At 41.0% G+C, this 24,298-nt stretch overlaps 3 protein-coding genes across 4 annotated transcripts; 1 reads left to right on the forward strand and 2 right to left on the reverse strand.

Annotated features, from left to right (window-relative positions):
- Positions 1-24: 24 nt before the first annotated feature.
- sprn (shadow of prion protein) lies at positions 25-6,637 on the reverse strand. 2 transcript variants are annotated; one of them, XM_035399404.1, is made up of 2 exons: positions 6,186-6,637; positions 25-3,880 (listed from the first exon to the last, which is right to left on the reverse strand). In XM_035399404.1, the coding sequence occupies exon 2, from the start codon at positions 3,877-3,879 to the stop codon at positions 3,490-3,492; it is 390 nt and encodes a 129-aa protein (XP_035255295.1). In that variant the 5' UTR covers position 3,880; positions 6,186-6,637; the 3' UTR covers positions 25-3,489. The 2 variants fall into 2 exon arrangements, with proteins under 2 accessions (XP_035255295.1, XP_035255294.1); XM_035399403.1 differs by having other exon boundaries at positions 25-3,912; positions 6,186-6,635.
- Positions 6,638-8,026: 1,389 nt separating this feature from the next.
- Positions 8,027-13,333, reverse strand: LOC118217547. Its single transcript, XM_035399402.1, has 6 exons — positions 12,602-13,333; positions 11,424-11,911; positions 9,443-11,098; positions 8,837-9,056; positions 8,633-8,719; positions 8,027-8,495 (listed from the first exon to the last, which is right to left on the reverse strand). Exons 1-6 carry the CDS (start codon positions 12,675-12,677, stop codon positions 8,278-8,280), a joined length of 2,745 nt encoding a protein of 914 aa, XP_035255293.1. The 5' UTR covers positions 12,678-13,333; the 3' UTR covers positions 8,027-8,277.
- A 1,650-nt stretch (positions 13,334-14,983) lies between these two features.
- On the forward strand, positions 14,984-19,990 carry echs1 (enoyl CoA hydratase, short chain, 1, mitochondrial). The gene is made up of 8 exons (XM_035399442.1): positions 14,984-15,145; positions 16,377-16,574; positions 16,962-17,089; positions 17,621-17,720; positions 18,278-18,382; positions 18,971-19,090; positions 19,471-19,538; positions 19,622-19,990. Exons 1-8 carry the CDS (start codon positions 15,055-15,057, stop codon positions 19,685-19,687), a joined length of 876 nt encoding a protein of 291 aa, XP_035255333.1. The 5' UTR covers positions 14,984-15,054; the 3' UTR covers positions 19,688-19,990.
- Positions 19,991-24,298: the final 4,308 nt, after the last annotated feature.

Raw genomic sequence — 24,298 nt, forward strand, 5'->3', positions numbered from 1 at the left:
ATGAGGCAACAGGGAAACTTAATATAAATGTAATATTTACATTTTTAATTTAATAAAATTATCCAACCATGAGGAGAAGCCTTAAAATTCTCATTTTTTTTATGAAGAAATGGAATAATCATTTGTTCCACATGTTCAAACCTCAGTGCGTGTTTAACATTTTTATACAAGTGCAACATACGTTCACAAAAAATTTTCTTTCATGGAACTGAACTTCTGTTTTAGACTAATTTTATGTCAACAGCAGGACACAATAAATTGGCAATTAAAGTACATTTGTAAAAGCAATAAAATACAAAACTTTGTACTTGATACGAAAAGGATTTGGGTGACAAAGGTTGCAGTGTAATTAAAGTATTTCAGTAACACTGTCAATCAGAACTACTCAATCTATCATACAAGATTATATCATTTTTACAGTGTAATGACAACTTCAAACTTGCAAATATTTGTAAAAGTTTAATATAATTTCTCTAAATATATTGTATGTCAATCTACAAAATATACTTGATGTTCAGTATAATGAATATGTAAACATTACAGTGCATGATTAAATTTACTCTCTGGTACACGACAAGTTTATTTAAATTCTGTATTTTTGAGAAAGGTCAGTCATCGGATTTTGATTTCACTTGAAGCTCACTGAATTTTATACTGTGCAGAGTTTACAAAACAGTGTTCAGGACAATCTAAAAGATTTCTTGTATCGTAAAATTGGAGGCGTGAACATTAAAAATTCAGGCTCAGACCACAATGTGGCTTGCACTATGAGTTACTTTCAACAACCATTGAACTCATAAGCACCCGAAAACCATACCCCCTCCCCCCCCCTTTTTATTTTACATCTTTTTTCGCTTTCACTGTTGAATCATCCAAGACTGCTGTTAAACTGTATCTGTATCCACAGATTTTTACCAACCAGTCCAATTGTGGAATCACCAATTGCACCCTGAAGGCCCATCACATCACAGCAACATGTAGGCATATGTGTCAATCAATCCACTGCCGCGGATTGACTGACAGTTCTCCCTCTTTATAGAGCCGTTTTTTAAGAGCAAGTTGTCACGCAGCACGTCACAGTCAGCCCTGTGAACGACTAGTAGCTAACCAATGAATAGCAGAATGACTAGTTCTCGGGTTGTAGTTCAAGCGCAACAGGACTCAAGTTGTGTAACTGGTGTTGGGTAACCTACTTTTGCGTGAGTACCTTTAGCCTGGTGCTCCGTTTGGGAGACTCACAGCTTGCTTATTAAAGGCCCACTGCGGCAAGAAGCTCTGCTTTTTTTTTTTTTTCCTTTTTTTTGCCACCTGTTCTTTCAGAAATGGAATTAGGTTGTGTGGGTGTGCCATGGCTGCTTTGGCTCAAGTCTGAAAGCAGCACATCTATGTAATGTAGGCATCGTGAAGAGCAGTTGAGAGCAGACGTACAACTCGTTTTTTTGGCACTTCTCGCCTTGAGGGGGATCGCCCTGCCCGAGCTGTGTGGTCCAGCAGGACAACGTCACGTCACCTCATATGATTAGTCCTCAACTTGCCCTTTAAATTTCAGTAGATTAACCAAACGCAAAGCTATAAATGTTACGCTATATGTGTGCTTTGCTGTTTTCATGCTGCTTAAAGCATACTTTAGCCAAAAATAAAAAATAAAAGTTAACAATTTTGGCTTGAGTGGGTAGCTAAATCTCATACTCAAAGTTACGACCAAAATGGCAATTCCTCTGAATATGGCCCAACCTTTTATGCCACAGACTAATGCTGGGTATAATTAATGTCATGGCACATGTAGTTATCATTAGCAATATTAGCCATGTAAACTGAGCACATATAAGAGCGATATGTATATGCTAGTATATGCAGAGATATGTGTATGTTGATGAAGGCTTTTTTGTGGAGATGACAGCACCTCTCATTTAAACATTTTTCTCGGCTTTTACATCGTTGGATGTCAGCAATGACCATTCTGCCTCAACAGAACCACAGTGCTGAATACAGCCTACTCAAGAGAACTACAGTGCTGAATAGAGCCTCCTCAAGAGAACTACAGTGCTGAATAGAGCCTTCTCAAGAGAACTACAGTGCTGAATAGAGCCTTCTCAAGAGAACTACAGTGCTGAATAGAGCCTCCTCAAGAGAACTACAGTGCTGAATAGAGCCTTCTCAAGAGAACTACAGTGCTGAATAGAGCCTACTCAAGAGAACTACAGTGCCCAAAGGCTTTTTAGATTCCGTTCCATCAACAGCTCGCTGAGATCTAGAAGAAGGTAATCCAGATTCTCACCCGGACGATGGAATTAACATCTGAATGGGGACGGCAGTCTGAAATGTGTGGGATTCAACTGCCCGATACTGCAGCTAACACTCCATCAAAAAAATGTGGAAAAATTTGTACAAAGCTTTTTCAGATTACCTACAATATTGGCTGTGAATGCAAGTCTTGATTTTTTAAATCAATTATTTCATAGAATTAATCCTGGCCTTTGGTAGGTTTGAATGCAGTCTTTATCTTTTAGGGTTGCAGAGAGCCTGTACCCACCCAATATGCTATTTTATGAGTCCATGACTTCATCGCGAGGTAGAATTGAAGTTTTAAGGTCAGAATTTTGTTTGAGTAGAAAGAATTACCCAAGGAAATCAGTGAGAGCCAAGGCCTACACATCTAATTTGTACTGTATATACAGGATTTAACTGGTAACTGAGAATCAGTATTATTTGCATTGTTTTTTTTGAGCTAGAGATCGTTCTTCCATATTCCCTGTGTAATCAATATATTCGGCATTTCACCATGGAATGAAGTATAAATTGGCACCAATGCATTACTTTACCAATGCATAATACATTTTTTTTAAAATAGACATTAAGCAAGTTAAACACTGTTTTCGCTAATAAAGGGCATTGTATGACCACATTTTGCAGTTTGCTGGATGTAAATTATGCAGTGCATTGGTTAAAAGTATTAAATGAATCGACCATTTTGTGGGACCCCATAGGAAATCAGAAGAGTGGGGAATGATTGTTTTTTACATTATAGAGTAATAGCATAGCAATAGCTTATGTAATAATATAGCCTGTTTGTGTGGAATTAACAGTGGTTTTGATAACAGCCATTTTACCTTAATAACACTTATTTTGCACTGCACTTTGCTAAACTATAACTTATAAAAATCAATACAGTTAGCTGTTCAGTAATACTTTACATCAGGGCCTCTTGTGCACACTTAGCGTTGTAGGTACCGGACACCATTACATTATCTAATGGCATAACTGCATTCAGAATCATTCAGAACAATTTACCACAACAAAAGTTTAGAGCAACACCGCTCCATGACAATTATATGCTCTTTGCTTATTTCAGTTGCAATAGATGATTTTGAACGTTGCTGAATACGACTGCCACTGTGTGGCGACGTGTTGTGTGGCATTCGAGTTGCACGTCGTCCAGCCCTGAAGTAAAGTATCACTTCTCTCCTGAGCCAGGCGCGCCGGCGCAAGTCAGAGGCCGAAGCATGTGAGCGAGCCGACGGAACCGAACAGGGAGAGGAGCGGCAGGAGGGCCGTCCCGCGCGGGGCGGAGCCCGACGTCCTGTAGCTGTAGAAGTCGCCGTCCGTCCTGTTCCCTCTCTCCGAGCCGAAAGACGACGAGGACGACCCGTACCACGCCCCGGCGGCCATCCCGGCGGCGGCTCCGGCCGCGGCGACGCCGGCGACCCTCCCCGGGGACGAGCTGTAGCGCCGCGGGGCCTTGAACCGCGTGCGCGATCCGCGGGCGCTCCCCCGCGCCGCGCCCCTCGCCCCGCCCCGCCCGCCCTTCGACATCACCGTCTCGCAGAAGAAGGCCGACAGCAGTACGAGCGTCCAGCAGGCGGCTACAGCTCTGTTCATCCTGGTAAAAATAATGATTTAAAAAAACCCACTCTGGGGAAAGAAAGAAACAGGATGTCATGCCATTTCCCCCATATTTTATTTTATTTTTAAAAAATTTGTAGTAGGCTACAGTGATGGAGGGTATCCAAGCCCTTTGGCTAAGTGCGTTGCACCTGATAAAAATGTATACCTGGATTTGCACAGGAACTGTACATGTACCATGTATGCCCAAAAAGATGGTATAAACTTTAACACATTCATTCTACTCTTATGGACAGGAAGAGGCAAATGGCAGTTTTTGCAGATGTATACATCATTTCCTGTCTCCATACTGAAGGTGCCTGAGATATCTCTTTCTGGTGTGCTCTTAATAGTGCTTAGTAGTGTTTTCAGCCTTTGGGGTCACATTGTTCGTAACAAGGTAAGGAAAAAATTTTCTGATTCACCTTCATAGTGACATACATTTTGGGATCTCAAACTCTGTGGCATTCCAGGACTTGAGGTTCAGATCCCTGTTCTAAAGTATTTCATATGTACTGTATATCAGTGCATTGAAATGTACTTAAATTTTGAAAAATGTATAAATGACTTATTTAGTTTCAATATTTTAAAACCGTCATCTTGGGGCTAGGCACGTTAAATGTTTTATTTATGTATTTATTTATTTATGCATGTTTTGGAGAACTCACATGTTGACTGACATTTGTCATCCTCATAGGCTCTAAATTCTCCCTGTGTCCACGTGGGTTTCCTCTGACTACTCCGGTCCAAAGACATGCAGGTGGGTTAACTGGAGACTCTAAATTTCCCATAGGCATGCGTGCATGAGTGAGTGAATGCTGGGTGTGTCCTGCGATAGATTGGCGGCCTGTCCAGGGTTGCACTGGGGGGCACGCTGGGATAGGCTCCCCCCCCCCCCCCCCCCCTCCGCGACCCTGCCCAGGATAAGTGGGAATAGATAATGGATGGATGGATGGATGGATGGATAGGCACTAAAGGCCATGGGTTTGTAATGGGCATCATCTGGCTTCTGGCTGCAGGGACATCCATGAACACTGTAGACCTACAGGTCCAGTGTCAACATGCTTTTTCAGCCTCCCAGCACAGATACCTTGCACAGGCACACCTTAGTGCAGAAACATTTCTGCGCCTGGTCTTTCAAGCAGTGATATCCACCATAGTGTTTTCCCAGACTGTTCGTCTAATCCAATACTAAACGTACCAAATCTGCTGTTGATTTAGTTTTAATTCTAGTTGGGCTTAGGCGTTAACTGTTGTGAACTGATCTGTGAACTACAAGTATTATGCATGATATGACATTTAAGGACTGAAATGTGTTTATTGTACTGTGACGATATGCATTAAGGTGCATTGTAGCGGTATCCTCAGACAGTTATCTGCATTGCCAAAACAGAACCGCCAAAATAGGTCAGGGAGAGGAAGGGAACAAGCTCTGTGGCTGCCGTCCTCACACCAAAAAGAAAAGAAAGAATGTAATTAATTAATAATAATATTTAGGCGAAATAAATACTACTGCATCTCTTGACAATGTACAGCACTAACTCATTATTCAGCATTACATAATTGCACATCTGCGTTATCAGACTGGTAAGATTCAGGGTTCATTTAAATTTTTTTCGATTGAATTAGGAAAAAAAAGGTCCAGCATGGTTTTTGCCACTCGATATGTGGCATACATTCGTTCATTAGATAGATGTGAATGCTTCGCGTTTGGTTTTTGTTCCGATGACAAATGATTAAACCCCAGTCAACGCCAAATGGCTTTTGAATACAATGTATGAGTAAGTAGGAGATGCCGAATATGCCATACAGCTCTGTGTTGGTTATTTCAAAAATGTAATCCTCACAGATGTAATTCATTCCATCGGTGCGTGTACAGTGGGCTTTTATCAAGAACGGGTAGCCTAATAGGGGAAGAACATCAATTTTTTAAGATGTGCAGCTGTGTAATGTCCGTTTTTCATTATATTCTATGACTACAGCATCCTAAATGAAGTCTGCTTATTTGTGATATTCTACAGAATAATAAATATATATATATATATATTCTCCTGTCTAACACATTATTTATGTATAATTCCATTCTGTACGTTTCTGTAACACTGTGTTTTCAATGAAAGGACTAGTCGTCAGCATCGCCATTTCTACAACTATGAATAGGCGACAGATCCTGGCAAGTAAAGCAGCATCGTTCTGGCCGAATATTTTCTGAGAATATTCCAATTTATAAGTCCAAATGCAAATGATTTTCCATTAATGTCGCGCATTCCACATAAATCAAAGTTTGAAAGCATCGTACTCACCTCAGAAATGGATGCTTTTTCCGAGCGCGACGCGATTAGCCTACTTCAGTCCTTTCCGTTTGTAATGGGTCAGTACTTATCTAGTCAATGTGACTGTTTATTAACCGAGTCTACCCCACAACGAGCTCGAGCGGCACAGGCTTTCGACAGCATATCTGAGCACCGGGTTCCGAATGTGTGCCACTTCCCCAGTAATTCGTGCACGCACAACCTCGCAAACGCAACAGTCACACAGACGCCACCCCCTAAATTAAACGGTTGCTGCTTCAAAGAGATTCTGGCTGACTGTTCGTTCTTTGGAAATTGGAATTACTCAATGAATCCCCTTCTCAAAACAGCAATCGACCAATTACACTGCGGCTTACGAATTACCGGCCATACAGGCAAAGGTTACGTTAGCCCACTTATGAGAATGACCACCCCGTATCTTCATTTGGTTTGTTGAGTGCAAAAAAAAACGGCAACTGAGCAGAAAGCTGAATACCTTTCAGTCCCAATCAGTCATTTTGTTTCAAACGCAAGAAATATTGTATTAGGACGAGACATGACATCCATACACATTCTTCTGATATTGATACCTTTATTTTGTAAACCACATTTTTACAGGGGGCACAAAGTACTTGACACTATAAAAGGTATGGATACAATAAACAAAGAATAAAAGAAATGCATATTGAATAAAACAGGAATACAGGAAAAAAATAGCTACATATGGTTTCTTAAAATGACATTTTAAACAAGATTTACTGGAAGACAAAGAGTTACAGCTGCAAATACCTTGTTTTAACCAAGTCGCCTCTTGTTTTAATATGTCACTGAGACAGAGGAAGTCTTTTGTTGGAAGATCTAAGGCAATGACAATATAATAGTAGATATAATAGTAATGTTTTCTGTGAAGGTTCCAAAATAAGAATTATTTATCAAATACTGTCTTTACCAAAGTTAAGAAAGTAAACACAGTATTTAACAATCTCTACACAGATCTTTAAACTTAACCATCAACATACAAACTACATATATTTCATTATCATATCACAGAATTTAAATTTGAATTCAGACTTCCGCCTGTTCACACAAAGCCTCTTCTTCAAGGATACCAGTTATTTTCAATGTAACATTTTAAAGTAATTTATTTATGCATTCATGCTGTGCCTAAAACTAATATTATATCATGACAGGACTGGGAAGCACAGTAAAATTACAACTATTGCATCAACCACAACATCTCAACATCTGCAGCTTCAAATCTAATTTCATCAGGGTTCATTTTGGGACCTTTTTTTTTGTTTGTGTTTTTTGTATTTTTTATTTTTTTTTTGTCTATTTGTATTTATTTATTTCTTTTAAATGATTAGTAAATAGTTAGTAATAATATTAATAATTAGTAATAACTCTTGACCTTTTAACCTAGACATCTCAATCTTCTGCCTCACAAAAATAAATAAATAAATAAATAAATAAATAAAGATATAAATAAATAAATAAATAAATAAATAAATAAATAAATAAATAAATAAATAAATAATAATAATTTCCTCTAGAGCTCCATTGGATTTTCTGGCACTTGGAGTTTTAAAAGACATTTAAGTGAGAGCTAGCAAATTGGGAATAGCTGCAAGCCCAGTAACAGCTGACCATGCTATCTGGCTATCTGGCTAACTGGGCATAACTGTTAAGGTACCAAGATAACAAGATAACCCGTTCGGCTGTACAGCCCAGCCATTTAGCCAAAAACACTAGCTAGTTGCATTTAATTTGTACAAGAATCAATGTAATCTGCAATATGTTTTTTTTTTTTAATGTTTTGTAATTCTTTTAAATTTTTTTTTTTTTTTTTTTTAATGTATCAGGACAGTTCAGTCTACCAGGCAGCCAGCCAGACAGCCCAGTCAAGCAGATAAGTAGCTGAGTGACCGTGACGTCTAGCTAACTGGCTGGTTAAACGTCAGTAAAATTACTGGATTATCTTGCTGAATGCTTGCCGACTTGAGAACAAATTGCGCAAACGCATCGCGGTTCGGCAGAACTTGCAGTGGCGGCCTATGGCACACTCTGAATTCCGGCGTGCAGCTTGCGGGCAGGTCGGGGTCCATCAGACGGTACGGAGGAAGTGGTCCAGGCACTTGGTGATAGTGAAGGGCTGTGACGCGGCGTGCGTCCTCAGCTTGGTCCCCATCTGGCTGTGCAGTGCGCTGAGCAAGGCGCCCGTGGCGGCGCTGTTACTGCTGACGGCCAGCATGTGCCACAGCAGGGGAAGCACTTCCTTTTCCACCATCTTGGGCTTCCGGGAGTACGCCTCCTCCACCATGTCTAAAAAAGACAGGGTGCATGGGTGGGCTCATTCCGATGCACAAGCTAACCTCTTTTACCTATTTGGTGAGCTGTTAATCATGTCATCATGTTTGAACCAATCAAAATAATGCAGTGAGCCATGCGGAGGAAAGTACCTGCCACGGTATGAGTGAGGTCCAACTTAGCCTGTCCACCAATTAGCTGGGCCTTGGTGGCCAAAATCTCCACCATTATGGTGTTATCTGTAACAGCAAAGAAACAAGGAATCAAGTGCCCAGGCCTGCCATCAGACCCTGGCTTTGGGAGATTCCCCAAAGAGCCAGTGGGTGGCACGCCTGAGAGGACCTTGGAAGCCTCACCTAGATTTTGCACGAGGGCATGCATGGCGGCCAGGGCAGCACTGGAGATGGCTGGGTTCCTGGAGTTGAAGTGGTTGTCCACAATTGCAGGGATCACGATATTGGCCACCTTGGGCAAGCTCTCCTTCACCTGGGGGATGATCGCATCCAGTGCCTTCAGCATGTGCAAGTTGATAATTCTGTTGGACTCCACAAGCCTGCCCCTGATGTTGTCAAAAACCTTGCCAAGTAGAGGGAGAAAAAAAATCATTTACCACTGGTAGTGAAGGGACTTGACAATTTATATCCAATTTGTGTATTTACAATATGACAAAACTTTGTAAATACGCAAAATATACGGTACAGAGCATCATTATAGCTTTAAGATCCATAATTGTGCATAGACACATTATGTTTACTAGTCAATAAGCGTGTGTCCCTTGCAGATGCATGCTAGATAAACAGACTTGCCATGTTCTCAACTACTGTGTTCTCAATACACAAATCAAAAGGACCGCTTTCAGACTGTCTGTCTTTTTAGACCCTGTCTGTGGCTGTATTGGAACGCACAACGCTTTGGCCAGTGGTCACCTGGTACAACTTGTTTGGAATTCTGAGCTGACTTACTGGGAATATGCAGGCTGTGACCATGGCAGGATTCAGGCAGCAGCTTTCGACTATCTGGTCGATGGCTTGGATGCGGTCCTGGTAATCCTTGGACCCCATCTGGGCCTCCATCTTTGTGATATATGCAGATTTGCCCACTACCTTGGCTCCCTGAACCCGAGGCAAGGCTCGGTTCTCTGACTGGTCTTGGAAAGTGCAAGACAGATTACCGCTTGCTGATTGGTCAGAGAGACAGGTGCGGTCCTGGAAATCCTTGGACTCCATTTGAGCCTCCATCTTTGTGATGTATGCAGATCTGCCCATTGATTTGGCTCCCTGGCGCCGAGGCAAGGTTTGGTTCTCTGACTGGCCTTGGAAAGTGCGAGGCAAACTTCTGCTTGCTGAATGGTCAGAGAGACAGATGTGTTCCTCGAAATCCTCCATTTCAGCCTCCATCTTTGTGATGTATGCAGGTCTGCCCATTGATTTGGCTCCCTGGCGCCGAGGCAAGGCTCGGTTCTCTGACCGGTCTTCGAAAGTGCGAGGCAAATTACTGCTTGCTGATTGGTCAGAGAGACAGATGTGTTCCTCGAAATCCTCCATTTGAGCCTCCATCTTTGTGATGTATGCAGGTCTGCCCATTGATTTGGCTCCCTGGCGCCGAGGCAAGGCTCGGTTCTCTGACCGGTCTTCGAAAGTGCGAGGCAAATTACTGCTTGCTGATTGGTCAGAGAGACAGATGTGTTCCTCGAAATCCTCCATTTGAGCCTCCATCTTTGTGATGTATGCAGGTCTGCCCATTGATTTGGCTCCCTGGCGCCGAGGCAAGGCTCGGTTCTCTGACCGGTCTTCGAAACTGCGAGGCAAATTACTGCTTGCTGATTGGTCAGAGAGACAGATGTGTTCCTCGAAATCCTCCATTTGAGCCTCCATCTTTGTGATGTATGCAGGTCTGCGCATTGATTTGGCTCCCTGGCGCCGAGGCAAGGCTCGGTTCTCTGACTGGTCTTCGAAAGTGCGAGGCAAATTACTGCTTGCTGATTGGTCAGAGAGACAGATGTGTTCCTCGAAATCCTCCATTTGAGCCTCCATCTTTGTGATGTATGCAGATCTGCCCATTGATTTGGCTCCCTGGCGCCGAGGCAAGGCTCGGTTCTCTGACTGGTCTTCGAAAGTGTGAGGCAAATTACCGCTTGCTGATTGGTCAGAGAGACAGGTGCGGTCCTGGAAATCCTTGGACACCATTTGAGCCTCCATCTTTGTGATGTATGCAGGTCTGCCCATTGATTTGGCTCCCTGGCGCCGAGGCAAGGCTCGGTTCTCTGACTGGTCTTCGAAAGTGCGAGGCAAATTACTGCTTGCTGATTGGTCAGAGAGACAGATGTGTTCCTCGAAATCCTCCATTTGAGCCTCCATCTTTGTGATGTATGCAGGTCTGCGCATTGATTTGGCTCCCTGGCGCCGAGGCAAGGCTCGGTTCTCTGACTGGTCTTCGAAAGTGCGAGGCAAATTACTGCTTGCTGAATGGTCAGAGAGACAGATGTGTTCCTCGAAATCCTCCATTTCAGCCTCCATCTTTGTGATATATGCAGATTTGCCCACTGATTTGGCTCCCTGACGCCGACGCAAGGTTTCGTTCTCTGACCGGCCTTGGAAAGTGCTGGGCAAACTACTTCCCTATGAAGAAAAGATAAACATGTCCAAATTAATTAACCATCGAGCATTTCTCAACCTAGACATCTCCCCCAATCAGTTTGCATCAAATAACTTGTGATTTGCAGACATTACTTCCTTGTTGTCACTGGCCTGCCATAGCTCAGGACTTTGGGACACAAGAGGAAATCAAGCTTCCAATTTGAAAGATATTCACTAATTGTCAACTTCAGTAATCTCTTATGAGACGTTTCTAGTATTTCACATGATGGACCATTTTGAAATGCAAAATCCAACTTTCTCTTATGCGCAACACAGAAAACGCCTATGTTCATTACGCAGAACCCACCGGAACGGCCGAACTGTTGCTCTCCAGTTGCACCTTGCCATCGCAGATGTTCTTGGCCATGATACCATGACCAGGAGTGCTGTCCACCTCTTTGCTGACTACAAAGATTCTCTTGGGCTCTGGGATGTCGTCAATGATGGACACGACCTTGTCGCTGGCCAGTTTCTTTCTGAAGACAATGATTTCGCAGGGTGTTGGGATGGAGTCCCTGGTGGAGACGGAGCTCAGCAATATACGGCGACTGGAGCCGGCGATGGGCGTAGCCACTCGGCAGACAGGCTGGCGGTGGTCTGTGTCCTGAGAAGAGACTTGGCACTCATTTGGCTTAACCAGGATGGGGTGCTGGTTCTTCCCCTCGGGGGTTTTGACGACGTAAGCTCTTCTCCTGGTCCGAAACTTCTTCCTCTGTAGCCTGGGTGCTGAAGGCGCCGGTTTGGCTGAGCTCAGTTTGCTTTTCTCAGAAGCGACAAGGAAGATGACCGCTGCGTCTGGGATTCAAAGAAATAAAAAAATTGTACATTTGTAAGCAAGGGGTAAACAGTGTCATCCAACACAACTCTTTGGCATCATTTTTTTTTTTGATGAAACAATCATTACTTATGACTAGGGTCAGGGTAAACTGTTCCAGCTTGTGTTATTGTCATACGTAATCGAATACCTTGCTACATTAGACAATACACAGTACTAAGACAATAACAGGGCAATGTGAATCGCATTCCTAATGTCATTTGTGGATCCTCTGCATTAAATTTGTGGATCATCTGCATTTATTTGTTCATCAGCAACATTTATTTGTGGATCAGCTGCATTTATTTGTGGATCAGCTGCATTCATTTGTGGATCCTCTGCATTAAATGTGTGGATCAGCTTTATTTATTTGTGGATCAGCGGCATTTATTTGTGGATCAGTTACATTTATTTGTGGATCCACTTCATTAAATCTGTGGATCAGTTACATTTATTTATTTTTAATAAATATGGTGTCCATTGATGTATTATTAGCTTGGTATACTGTAGCCTTACAGTGTATTTTCCAGGAAATTAGCTCGGCATTTTGTGAACTAGATACACAACTATTCTGCTGGCTCGAAAATTCATTCTGAAAATAACTGGCTGTTGTCCATGGATTATGCGGTTTTTCAAGTCCTACATTTTCTAATCCTGTCAATGAAACTTACCTTTAGACGGTGGTTTTGCGTCGTCCAGGTCATTCTGAAAGTGTACTCGACGGTGCTTGCGACAGCCCTGACCCATGATAAAGAACGGTTTTCAATAATATTCAATAGGCTACAAATTCGTAAACAATGCGGATAAGTAATGAATGCTGATAAGAAGTAAGTTGCTCTGAACAACTAAACTTGAAAACTTGGAATTAATACAACTTATACATCTGTGACGTCAGCTTTTTCTTCCTAAATTCGCAGTTGTTTATGAATGGAAAATAATCGCATTAAAAAAAAATAAGGAATTCGCGGGTCCTATGTATTGTTACGTCACAGGGAGTTCGGCAGTGAACTGTGGCTTTCCGTTGATGCTAATAAAATGTAAAAACGTTAATAATGTCTTTTACACTATCAGTGCCATACTTTTGTTTTCCTATCATTTAAAATAAAGTGTTCCTGATAACAGAATGCTGGTTGTTCAGTGAGAGTATTTCCACCAGCTAGATTCATTTAATTTGTTTAACCGTTTTTATCCCAGTCCGTAATGTTCAATAGTCAGCGTATGCAGTCTTGAAGGACTAGCTTTTATATTATGGACAGTGTTGGGGAAGCTAGATCGGCCTACTCTGAAGGTGCAGTTGTACAAACTATCAATTAATTCACACAGTTAGCAGTTTAAATACAACAAATCTTCCCTTAATGAGAAATGCCTGTTACAGAACTACAATTACTCAAAAATGTGGTTCAAGCTACTCTGTAAAAAAAAAAAAAAAAAGTTCAGTTATCATTTTCATATTCTCCAGACATGGCATGCGTGTGAGCAATACCAATCAGGATTAGAGGGAAAAGACAGAGAGAGGGGTGCCGGGATTTAGTTCAGAAAAAGCGTTTTTAAGGCATGCTTTCATAAACTTCTTTTGTATATTCTATGCTGTTAATTAGCTTTCAAAAGCCTATTCAATGTTGTAGGCCTGCACCTTGAACGAAGTTAAAAAAACAGACTGGCTCGTGAAACTAGCCTGCACCTGATGGCTTGGGCTGGATTTGTTCTAGATATTCAGCTCCAGCATATCATGCCTGACAATGTAATATCAGAACACATGGCAGTGAATATCTGGTTAGTTTCTGGAATTCCTGAACTTCAGTCTGGCATCTGGATGCGAGAAATTAATTTTATGTTTGTGTTTTACAGTCAGTGACCATAAAAGTGTTGTCTGTCTACCACACAGCAAAATCTTAACCCTTAAAAGAAGAAATAGAATGGCCAACCTGCTTGGTAGTAAAGGACCCATTTGGACCAAATTGATCAGCTTAAATGGCCATGGCTTGCTATGAATATACCTGTCTTCACACCAAATTTCATTGCATTCCTACTGATAGAGGAGGGAGAGTTAGCCAGCCAGTAAATAAAAATGCCATTGAGTGCTGCATACAACTGTACAAATGCAAATAAGGGGCGACATAGCTCAGGAGGTAAGACCGATTGTCTGGCAGTCGGAGGGTCTGGCAAACCCCGCCCTGGGCATGTCGAAGTGTCCTTGAGCAAGACACCTAACCCCTAACTGCTCTGGCGAATGAGAGGCATCAATTGTAAAGCGCTTTGGATAAAAGCGCTATATAAATGCAGTCCATTTACCAAATAGCTCTGAGATAAACCATCTCACTTTCCATAAGAAAAGAGCCTTAAGAAAATGAGCGCAAAATGTTTAAGAAAACATTATTTCAACGTGTCAGCAATCCAGCTCCTTTACTTCTGTGTTAGCCTCACTAACAAGTGGTTTTCTTGTGGCCACACAGCTGTTTAGTCCCAATCCTGTAAATTCTCGCCGCATTGTGTGTGTGGAAATGCTCTTGCTTTCACTATTAAACATAGCCGTGAGTTCTACTGTCGATTTTTTACGATGTGACTTCACCAAGCGTTTTAGTGATCTCCGATCAGGACCATTCAATATTTTTTCCGACCACATTTCTTTCGTGAAGTTGACGGTTCACCACTATCCTTCCAGGTTTTAATGATGCGTTGGACAGCTCTTAACCCAATTCCAGTGATTTCAGCAATCTCCTTAGTTGTTTTCTTTGCTTGATGCAGCCCAATAATTTGCAGCCTCTGAAACACAGTAACATCTTTTCCACGACCACGGGATACGTCTTCCGACATGGTTGTTTAAGAAATGAGAAGCTACCTTTCATACGGTCTATGGAAGCTACACGTTGCATCGGTTAGGGTTAAAAGAATTGTTGCCAGTTTTTTGGCCAGGCAGTGTATATAAGGAAAATGATACATCAGACCAGTGTTCACGGGTACCTCCACTAACACCCGCGAACAGCAATTGGACGCTTCTCTCCCCCTCCTACTTTCACGGAGCATTTCATTGGATGTGGAAAAGATCGCGTGAATTTCCGTTTCCGGACACAGCTGCGTGTTTCGCTGCAGTATATCCCTTTTCACCTTCTTGTCTGCTGCAAAAATGGCAGTGTTTTGCAGGTCTGCAGCCTTCCTTCTGAAGTCAACTAGATCAGTACCGTACACATTTGCAGCTGCACGAAAGTACAGCGCAGGTACGTTAAGATATGTTGTATAGTTTAATTTAGCAGGTATTGCAATATCACGACTACAATGACATGTGCGTAGCAAACATAACGCTTCACGGTCAAACTCTTTTATAATCTAGTGTGGAGTTTTTTTTTCGTTATCTTCTTGGAAGTAGAGATCCAAAGTACGAATACCCTGTGACCACCTTCCACTGAATGGTTAATGTGGAACAGCTAGCAGCTGATGAAAACCAGAAGTATAGCACTCGTAAATTGAGATCAAACCTATTCAGTTTCCAGCTGAGATGTGGTACTGTTCTTTGGTTAAAAAAAACAGCGCAGATTTGTTTGAATGCATTGCCTGTATCACCTGCCTTACGAATGTATTGATTTTGCCGACACTTATACTAAATTCAAAAAGCACACAAACGTTCACACCCACAGCTAACATACACAAGATTTGGCAGCTTGCTAGCTAACTAGTTCATGAGCTCATATTTACAGCTAGCTAGTTTAGTAGCAGCTTAATGTAATATTACTGTGGGAATAATAAAGTGAGTGCATATTATAACTAGCTTTTATAAGATACAAAGCAATGGTGTACAACTGACTAGCCAACATCGCACGTTTTCCCACTTTTTCTGCTTTTACCATAGCTTCACTTGTGCCAGGCTCATAGATGACAGATTTTGGAATCACTTTTACGTCTGGCCAATCACAGTTGGGAAATAACGGTGTGACATCTGTAGCTCGCCGAAGGACATATAGTCACTACCACACCAGTTTGGTCACAGTTTGTTGTTATGTTTGTCATACTATGATATATCGCCAACAGAGTTGCCACAGTGCTGAAAAATATTGATGTTAGGTTAAAATAACTGTCAATTCTGACACTGTGGGATGGCATCACACCGTTCCACCCTGACATCCTAGTTTAGAGAGAGCTACCTTTGCTTGTCAGTTTGGCAGTTAAAAATGACAGTTTAACTTAGTAATAAATAAGAAGCTAAACATGGCATTTACAGCACCAGAGCACATCTGTTGCACATGTATGGTGTCATCATATCAGCCAGTCACATCGGTCATAATCCTATGGGCCTCGGGCCGATACCAATAAAAAACTTTTTGGCAGTTATTGGCCAATGGCAATACGGGGTGATACTATCATGCCTCCCAAGTGTGAATTGAATGAACGACGAGCTACATTTGTGACCCTTTTGTGTTAGTCATCTTCAAACGCAAGTGTAATGTTCCTCAGGTGGGCAATATCAGCACATCCTGGTGGACAAGAAGGGCGAAAGAGGGAATGTGGGTTTTATTCAGCTCAACCGACCCAAGGCCCTGAACGCTCTCTGCGACGCGCTGATGACGGAAGTGGGCCAGGCGTTGGATGCGTTTGAAGCCGATGGCGAGGTCGGGGCCATAGTCATTACTGGCAGCGAGAGAGCCTTTGCGGGTGAGGGTATTCTCCAGGTTTTGGGACCTTGAAAACATCCCACGCTCAGCTTCCTGAAAAAAAAAATATTGTTATATAAGCAAAATTTCAGCTTTATAACTCATGTTTTTTTTTTTTAACTGTCCTTAGAAAATGAAAATGTGTATTTAAAATACTGTCGAAATACTGAAATGACATCAAAGAACATAGTAATCACTGTATTACAAAATAGCTGAAGTGAACAGTGGGATCTTGTTGGGACTGTGCGGTGAGCAAGTTATGAATGCACACTCTTATGATTACTGAAATAACGTACCTTCATCGCTTGACATTGTAGGCCTAATAATGCCTAATGTGTGATGGACGTGTCGATATCACCGATTGAAACTTCAGAGTGCTGTGTTTCAGCTGGAGCGGATATTAAGGAGATGCAGAACAGAACTTTTCAGGAGTGCTACGGTGGAAACTTCCTGGCACACTGGAACAGGATTTCGTCAGTGAAGAAGCCTGTCATAGCCGCTGTGAATGGATTTGCTGTAGGTGTTTGGAAACCATATTTGTATGCTAACAAGGCTATCATGTATGTCATGTAATGAGAGAGAAAAATGCCACTGAAAAATTCAGATGTATTGTACTAGAATACAGAATTTTCTGTTTTACAGTACTTCCCTCTGCTTTAAGGAGGAGCAGCTAATTCATCTAATTTCCCAGCTCTTTAAAACACGACGATAGTACAAACTGGGTCGTGAAACTAAATTGGTTTAATCGAGACAATTACACATTCCCTTGGATTCAGTTATAAGAAGGCTGAAAAATAAATCTGAACACACATTAAAATAAGGAACCGTGGCTGTGATCAGCTGCTGTAACTACAGAAATACCAGCTTTATATCGGCCATCTTTGAAGTGGCTGGCAGGTGTCGGATGCAACAGTATGGACATATGCTTTGTCCTATATTGAAAGGAATCATCACCCAGATTTAATACTGCTACTTCTACATATAATAATAATAATAATAAGAATAATTTTATATAATTTTATATATCTTCTATGTTGTGCTCCACAGCTTGGCGGAGGTTGTGAATTGGCCATGATGTGTGACATTATCTACGCTGGCGAGAAGGCGCAGTTTGGACAGCCAGAAATCCTGCTCGGAACCATACCCGGTGAAATTCTGCTAATTACTTTAATCATGAACCGAGAGGTGCGGCCTTTGCTACTTGTACAGCTCTGTATATATAACCCAACCTCACCAGATGCACCTGCATGTGGAAATATCTGCATAATGGCCACCAGAGAGCAGTAGAGACGTGAAATTTAAAAAAGGAGGGCTCGTAACATTTTGCGTTCTGTATTATGATATTCAAAGAATATATATAATAATTGTAGGATGAATTAAGTGACTTGTATGGCACAGTGGATGTAAAGGGGTTTAAATTTATGTTTTGAACATTCTGCAGTATGTTGATCTCAGACCTCGGTCAAATACCTATTTGTTTTGGATTCAAATATTTTTCTGTGCTCTATTGATCTTGCTTGGTGTAATCGAGCCTGCCAATATGACCAGAAGGCAGGGTTTGCACTTTTTTTTAAGAGTATTTCATTGGTTCTAATACACCAGACAAGATCAGTAAATCGTAGAAAAGTATTTGAATCCAAAACATATCCATATTTGACCCAGGTCTGTTTGGCCATATGGGTACTGACAGTTGATCGTCTGCAGGTGCTGGTGGAACTCAGCGGTTGACGAGGGCAGTGGGGAAATCCCTCGCCATGGAGATGGTCCTCACAGGAGACCGAATAACTGCGCAGGAGGCCAAGCAGTCAGGTACGCCTTTCACATTCACCTGCATGGAAAAAATGTAAAGTTGGTGGACGGAAGAAGACAAGCAGCTCTGAGGTAGACATATACGTATTTAACATATTTGAAAATTTCACATGCAGTACTTTGAAATGCGTGCGATTGATTTTTGTGTTGTATTTGAAAATTATTTTTCATAACATACGCCTTCACATTCATATGCATGCACACCTACATACAAAAGCAGCCTTTTATAGACCCGTGTTTGTGGGAAACGTCACACGGCTATTTTTAGGTCATATGCCATTGCCAGGCCATTGTGGCCTTGTTCTGCTTCTATACCACGAGGCCTTTTAAGGCAGAAAAGGTTTGTAAATGTGAAAATACTTTTAAAATGTCATTATTCCATACTCGTATGAGGCGTGTCTACGAGCTTCCATTTGTGATGTTTTCTTTCCGTTTGATTGTATTTCTCTCGTTCGTTCTTTTCAAAGCTAGCACCACTACCCTTCACCGCTGCCACTGACCTAACTCCAGTACACTGTAGTGCTTCTGTAATGTGCATTCCAGAGTAGCCCCCTTTATTTCTGCTTCTTGCTGTACTCTTCATTGCAGGCCTTGTTAGTAAAGTCTATCCCGTTGACCAGCTGGTAGAGGAAGCGGTGAAGTGTGGGCAGAAGATCGCAGATAACTCGAAGCTGGTCTCTGCAATGGCCAAGGAAGCTGTCAACTCAGGCATGTAACCAATGCTATGATTAAGCCTGCTGCTTTTTTTTATTTATTTTGTTTTGTTTTTTTGTTTTTTTTTTAGCAGTCACGTTCTTATGGAGCAGGCCTGCAAGTATGACACAATGGTCTTAACCGTGAAAGATTGAATGTTAGTGATTGTAAAAATGGGATTTTGGGCAGATTTTAGGAATTACTCATCAGGTTTGGTTCAGATTTTTGGCCTGTCAGACACAGTAGTTTTCTACTCGTATTTCTGTGGGAATTTATGAAAGAGGATTATGTTGACGTTGCTGGAGAGTCAACTCAGCAACCAAAGATGAATATGCTTGTGTGTCCAAAAATATGCTTGTATGGGCAATTAATTTGACACACTTTTTTTATTCTAGCCTTTGAGTTGAGTTTGGCTGAAGGAAATCGCCTGGAGAAGAGATTATTCCACGCAACCTTTGCTACTGTGAGTAATCCATGTTCTTTCCGTTATCTTCAGAAGCCACAACAAATCAGTTACTGATAAAATCTTTTTTTCTCCCCCCACAGGATGACAGAAAAGAAGGAATGACTGCATTTGTTGAAAAAAGGAAAGCTAATTTTGAGGACAATTAATGGAAGTTTACACACAGTGGGACGATTGAAAAGAAGTGAGGACAATTAAAATGAGTGTTGACCTGCGATATGCCTTATGGTTTCCTTTAATTTAGCGATTCTTGGTGGTGTGGGATAATCGGGGATAGGTCTTTGAGACTCAGTAACACTACTCGCGATAATAAATATTATAGTATTAAAATTCGAATACGATAATTCATGGGCTGTTTTGATTATTTGTAGTTTTTACTGGTAGTCTGAACATTTTTGAAGAACCTGCCCTGATTACATCTTTTTAATAAAATATTAATTGTTTGAAAAGCTGCATATTTCTGGTCATTAATGGAATGTTTCTTGTGGATAGATCACCTGAAATATTGCTGTAATGGCTATGCCACAAACCTGGAACAGACGTTTTAAGGGCTGGCGCGTGAGGCAAAATGTATAGGTGAAATTCGTATGAGTTCCGCGGTAACGGGTAAGGGGCGCACGAATAATGCCCCCAGCAGACAATTATTCCGTATAAACACTGCATACCGAGGAAGGGTCGTTGAGTATCAGGTAGGATACATCATAGTACATAAGATCTTATATCATTTTCAATGAAATCATAGTTGTAAGCTAACAGTATAAAAAGTGGCTATAAAAAGGTAGCAGTGATTTGTTCGCATGTCCATTTGATTTGAGCTCCACTGGTGCTAAGCTGTTTGGTTCCCTGAGTCCTGTCGCTGTGGTCTAAACCTTTGAATAACCTGCGCACCTCAATCGTTTTAATTGTGCCTAAGCCGCTTGTTTTACACAGGCTTTTGATTAAACATGATTTGGTTTGTGATTGTGTGAACATTCCGTAATCACCTTAGGGTGTTTTGTTAAGACGATTTAACCGTGCTTTTTCCTAAATGCGTTTGAATTGGCACTAATTAATTTCGTTGCCATTTACAGGTTAGGCGTTATACGATATTGCCATCGGTGTCCGTTTTTGAGAAGGTTATCGTATTACACAGTAATTATACAGAAGTATCTTTAATACATGTAATCGCTTACAATAGCTTAGCACAGCCTATTCTTTTGGTGGGCAGGTAGTTTTTCCTAATGGACTTTTTCGTGTACTCCCCAGATGACAGCGACTTGTTAGAAACCACTTAGAAACCTAGTCAACCGTGTCACTGCTGCCCGCCTTGTAAAATAATGAATATTTAAATATGTGCAGTAAAATACCCTCAATTTGTCTGTGATCAGCGTAACTCATATTGCAAGAGTGACATGACAGAAGAGAAAGAGTATCATGTCCATGGCCGCTTTTAATGTAGGCCTATTGCTATTCCAAACACAGCTCGTTATATATTGCTTTCTTTACATTTATCCACTGTAGCTCATTTAAGCCACTGGTTTAAAACAGAGCCACTAAAGCCACTACTCTAGAAAACAAAATCGATCACATGCGTCGGGAACATTTAAGTACTAGATTTTGGCAGGATGCAGCGTCTACTGTTGCTCTATTAATGACTTCATGACTGTAGACGGTTGACTGCACTTTAAAAAGTGTTCGACAAACCGCGTTTTAAGTTCGTTATAAGAAGTTTAAGAACTATACACATATGTGGGCTACAATATGATGTACTCTCTGACAAAATGGAAGGTGAAATAGATTATATCGACATCAAAAATAACGATAATGAAATTCGATTATTGCACAGGACTCTAAAACGTTGTCCTTAGTTTAGCGCAAGATGGCACTATCGCACTTCGCCTGACATAGATCTTATCTCTTAGAATTGGTTTATTTCGGTTGGAGTATGGAGTTCAGAAAACCCTGTGTGGTTCTTACTACTCTGAGTTATGTAACGCAAAATAAAATAATTTTGTTCGGCCTACCTCGTATATTGGAATTTCGGTGCTTCGACTCCGATATAATGACTTTATCCCCAAATCTGAAATGTCTTATGTAGTCACAACAGTCCGCATGAGAGCAGAATGATGCACAAGAAAACGCTGAAGTTGCCAACATTTAAAATGAACTTGCCATTTTCTCACAAACTGTCTACAGTTGTTTAGTGGTCTTCCGCGTCGTGTGGAATAAAAAGATATTGTACCATTGCTACATCCCTCCAGTAGTTTTTCATTTTGCCTTTTTAAAACAGCTTGATACTGATTTGATTAATTTTGTCAAGGGCCTAGGATTTTGGTATCGATTCACACTTTAAAAGAGTTTACATTTATTATTTTCATTTTGTTCATTTACTGAAAAAGCCATAAAATTCCTCCAAAAAAAATGAATCACAATATAGGACTATGACAAGGAAGGTCATTTTTAACCGAGATCCCCGACACTTTGTAAGTAGACTAACATTAAACAAATGACAGCGACTATCGTGTGAGCGTCTGCTAGATTTATAGCAGCGTCTGTAGCTTTATCCTGAGAAAATTGCGAGAATGTCTTGCTTTTGCTTCTGTTAAATGCACCTGCTGTGTCGTTGGCTACTTTGAACATTATTTATTTAGGTTGTTTAGATGAAACCATTGACCCGAATCTATTTTCTTCTTACAGGACTGTTTCTCATGTGAAATGTATTAATTTATCGCATTGCTGAGTGATAAGCCTATATAGGCAATAGGCAGTAGTCCATTCCAACCAAAGCAAATGATTTAACAGCCTATTATTTAAAATAAATTAAATTTTGACTGTGTTTCTTGAACCATGATTGCTGTCTGAAATTAGGCTACTCGCAAATTGTCAAGTGGTAGGCTATAGTTGTTTTTTTTCCCTCTCTGTCCATTATTCACTGGCCAGTATATACTTGTTGACTATCAATAGTATTTTGGTCATTTTCATGAGTTATAACTAAACTCTTTTGGCAATGGGTAGACAAATTTTTCTGGTTTATATTTTTACATTTTTAGAATTTGAAATTACCCAAATACGCACCATTTAAAATAAGCAATATATATTTCCAAAGAATTACCCAAGCCAAAACAATGGCAAACAAAACTCGCAAGAATGGGCTAGCTTTTTAAAAAGCAGAGTTTATCAATTCAGAAAGGCAAAAAATCCATAGCAGATCTGATTATAGAAGTGCCTTTTATTTCCAGGCAATCTGTGAAGGCATTTTTGTGTGATCTCAGTGCTTCTTCACTATAGGCCTCCCTATATCTTCGCGAGTCCATAGCCTAATTGATTTTTATTTTCATTCAATATTCCCCCGGAGTTGTCTTTCTTCTCAGCTCCTGGAACGAAACTTCTAAAAGGGAGGCGAAAAAAAAGTCTTCTCACCGAGGAGACGGCACAAAAGTTCCCTCAGAAGAAAAAAACAGAGGTTCCACTTTGAAGTCTATCCCCTGCTAACGAAAGGTCAAAATAATAAATGTAGACCCAATTGAAGCGTTCAAGGCGGACAAAGGGGGCAAAACGTTACATTTTGGCATAGACAGCCCTTCATAGCGTGATAAACTCGTTTGAAAAAGGCAAAATCAACGGGGGAGCAGCATGGGTCCCCGCATAAAAGAAAAGAGCTTTCAACTGATCAGACAGTCTTGGCTCCTCTGTCACTCGTTCAGTCCCCCGCCGGTCTCTTTCCACTCTCCTCCATCCATATATTGCAGCTGCAGCGCCTCCACACTTTTAATTCACGACGACAAAATAGAAATTTCCTCTAAATTACAACCTCATCGAGTGCTGAAAAAAAAGTCAACTTTCATTAGCAGCAGCTGCACGTTCCGGGTGTTGTTCTTTCGCCGCGGCGCGAGCTCAGCTATTTGCGCATCTTGACTTGGTTTCCTAAACCCTTTTTTATGCAGATGTAATGCTTATACGGGATTAAAATTCACCCGATAAACCACAGTACGTTCTAATTTTTTTCTACTCCTGAAAAGTTGACCCGGTTCCAGACGAAACAGTTAGAGTGGAATCGTGGTTTTGATCTGACAAATATTTTCATTATCTCACATTCTTGGCATTAGATGATGCGCCTGCACGAGAGTTTAAGAACTTCCTCGTTCCAACCCCGAGCCCACCTATGAGTGTCAAAAATAACATTAGGCTATCACATGATTTCAAGATAAAGGCTACAATCTCAGTGCACAGTGAGGCATTATTCAGCCTAGGGTAATATAAATACAGCATACTCTCTTAATATTGTCCAATTTCTTTCACATCTGAACTTGTGTTTTACATATATTAAAGTTTTATTTTGCCACGCAAATGATGTATAAGGTATTCGTTACTGTGAACGGAGGCATCGGCTGTGTTCAAAACAGTTATTGATGTTTGTGGTTTTTCCGGATAAATAAAGTGTAGGCCTGTAAAGAAAACCGCACCTGAGAAAAAATTAGAAACGTTAACAATGAGCTAATATTATGCTATGATTTTAAAAAGGCTCAATAGAGAGAGATTCTCATTTTAAAAGACGCCGAGCTTCACGTGTGCATGTATAATGTCTTCAATAAACAAATCATGTGGAAGAGGAAAAAGTTATAATAAAATACTAAAAAGTAAAAAATATCCAGCGGTCCCCATAGTTCTCGGGATTGGATGTTGGAAGCAACCGTTAAATTAGACTCAGACAGTTATGAAACTTCTTGGATGCATTTGGATTAACAACGTGAGACTACACAAATGTTGATCTTTTGCATAGT

Source organism: Anguilla anguilla, chromosome 18 (genome assembly GCF_013347855.1).
Source record: "Anguilla anguilla isolate fAngAng1 chromosome 18, fAngAng1.pri, whole genome shotgun sequence".
In the NCBI taxonomy this organism is placed as follows: Eukaryota; Metazoa; Chordata; class Actinopteri; order Anguilliformes; family Anguillidae; genus Anguilla; species Anguilla anguilla.

Coding starts and splice junctions, on each gene's coding strand:
- sprn (XM_035399404.1), bottom strand. CDS start 3,879: ATGAACAGAGCTGTAGCCGCCTGCTGGACGCTCGTACTGCTGTCGGCC.
- echs1 (XM_035399442.1), top strand. CDS start 15,055: ATGGCAGTGTTTTGCAGGTCTGCAGCCTTCCTTCTGAAGTCAACTAGA. Junction 15,146..16,376: donor TGCACGAAAGTACAGCGCAG/GTACGTTAAGAT, acceptor AATGTTCCTCAG/GTGGGCAATATCAGCACATC. Junction 19,091..19,470: donor CAAGGAAGCTGTCAACTCAG/GCATGTAACCAA, acceptor TTTTTATTCTAG/CCTTTGAGTTGAGTTTGGCT.
- LOC118217547 (XM_035399402.1), bottom strand. CDS start 12,677: ATGGGTCAGGGCTGTCGCAAGCACCGTCGAGTACACTTTCAGAATGAC. Junction 11,912..12,601: donor CGCAAAACCACCGTCTAAAG/GTAAGTTTCATT, acceptor TTTGAATCCCAG/ACGCAGCGGTCATCTTCCTT. Junction 9,057..9,442: donor TCACAGCCTGCATATTCCCA/GTAAGTCAGCTC, acceptor CTACTTGGCAAG/GTTTTTGACAACATCAGGGG.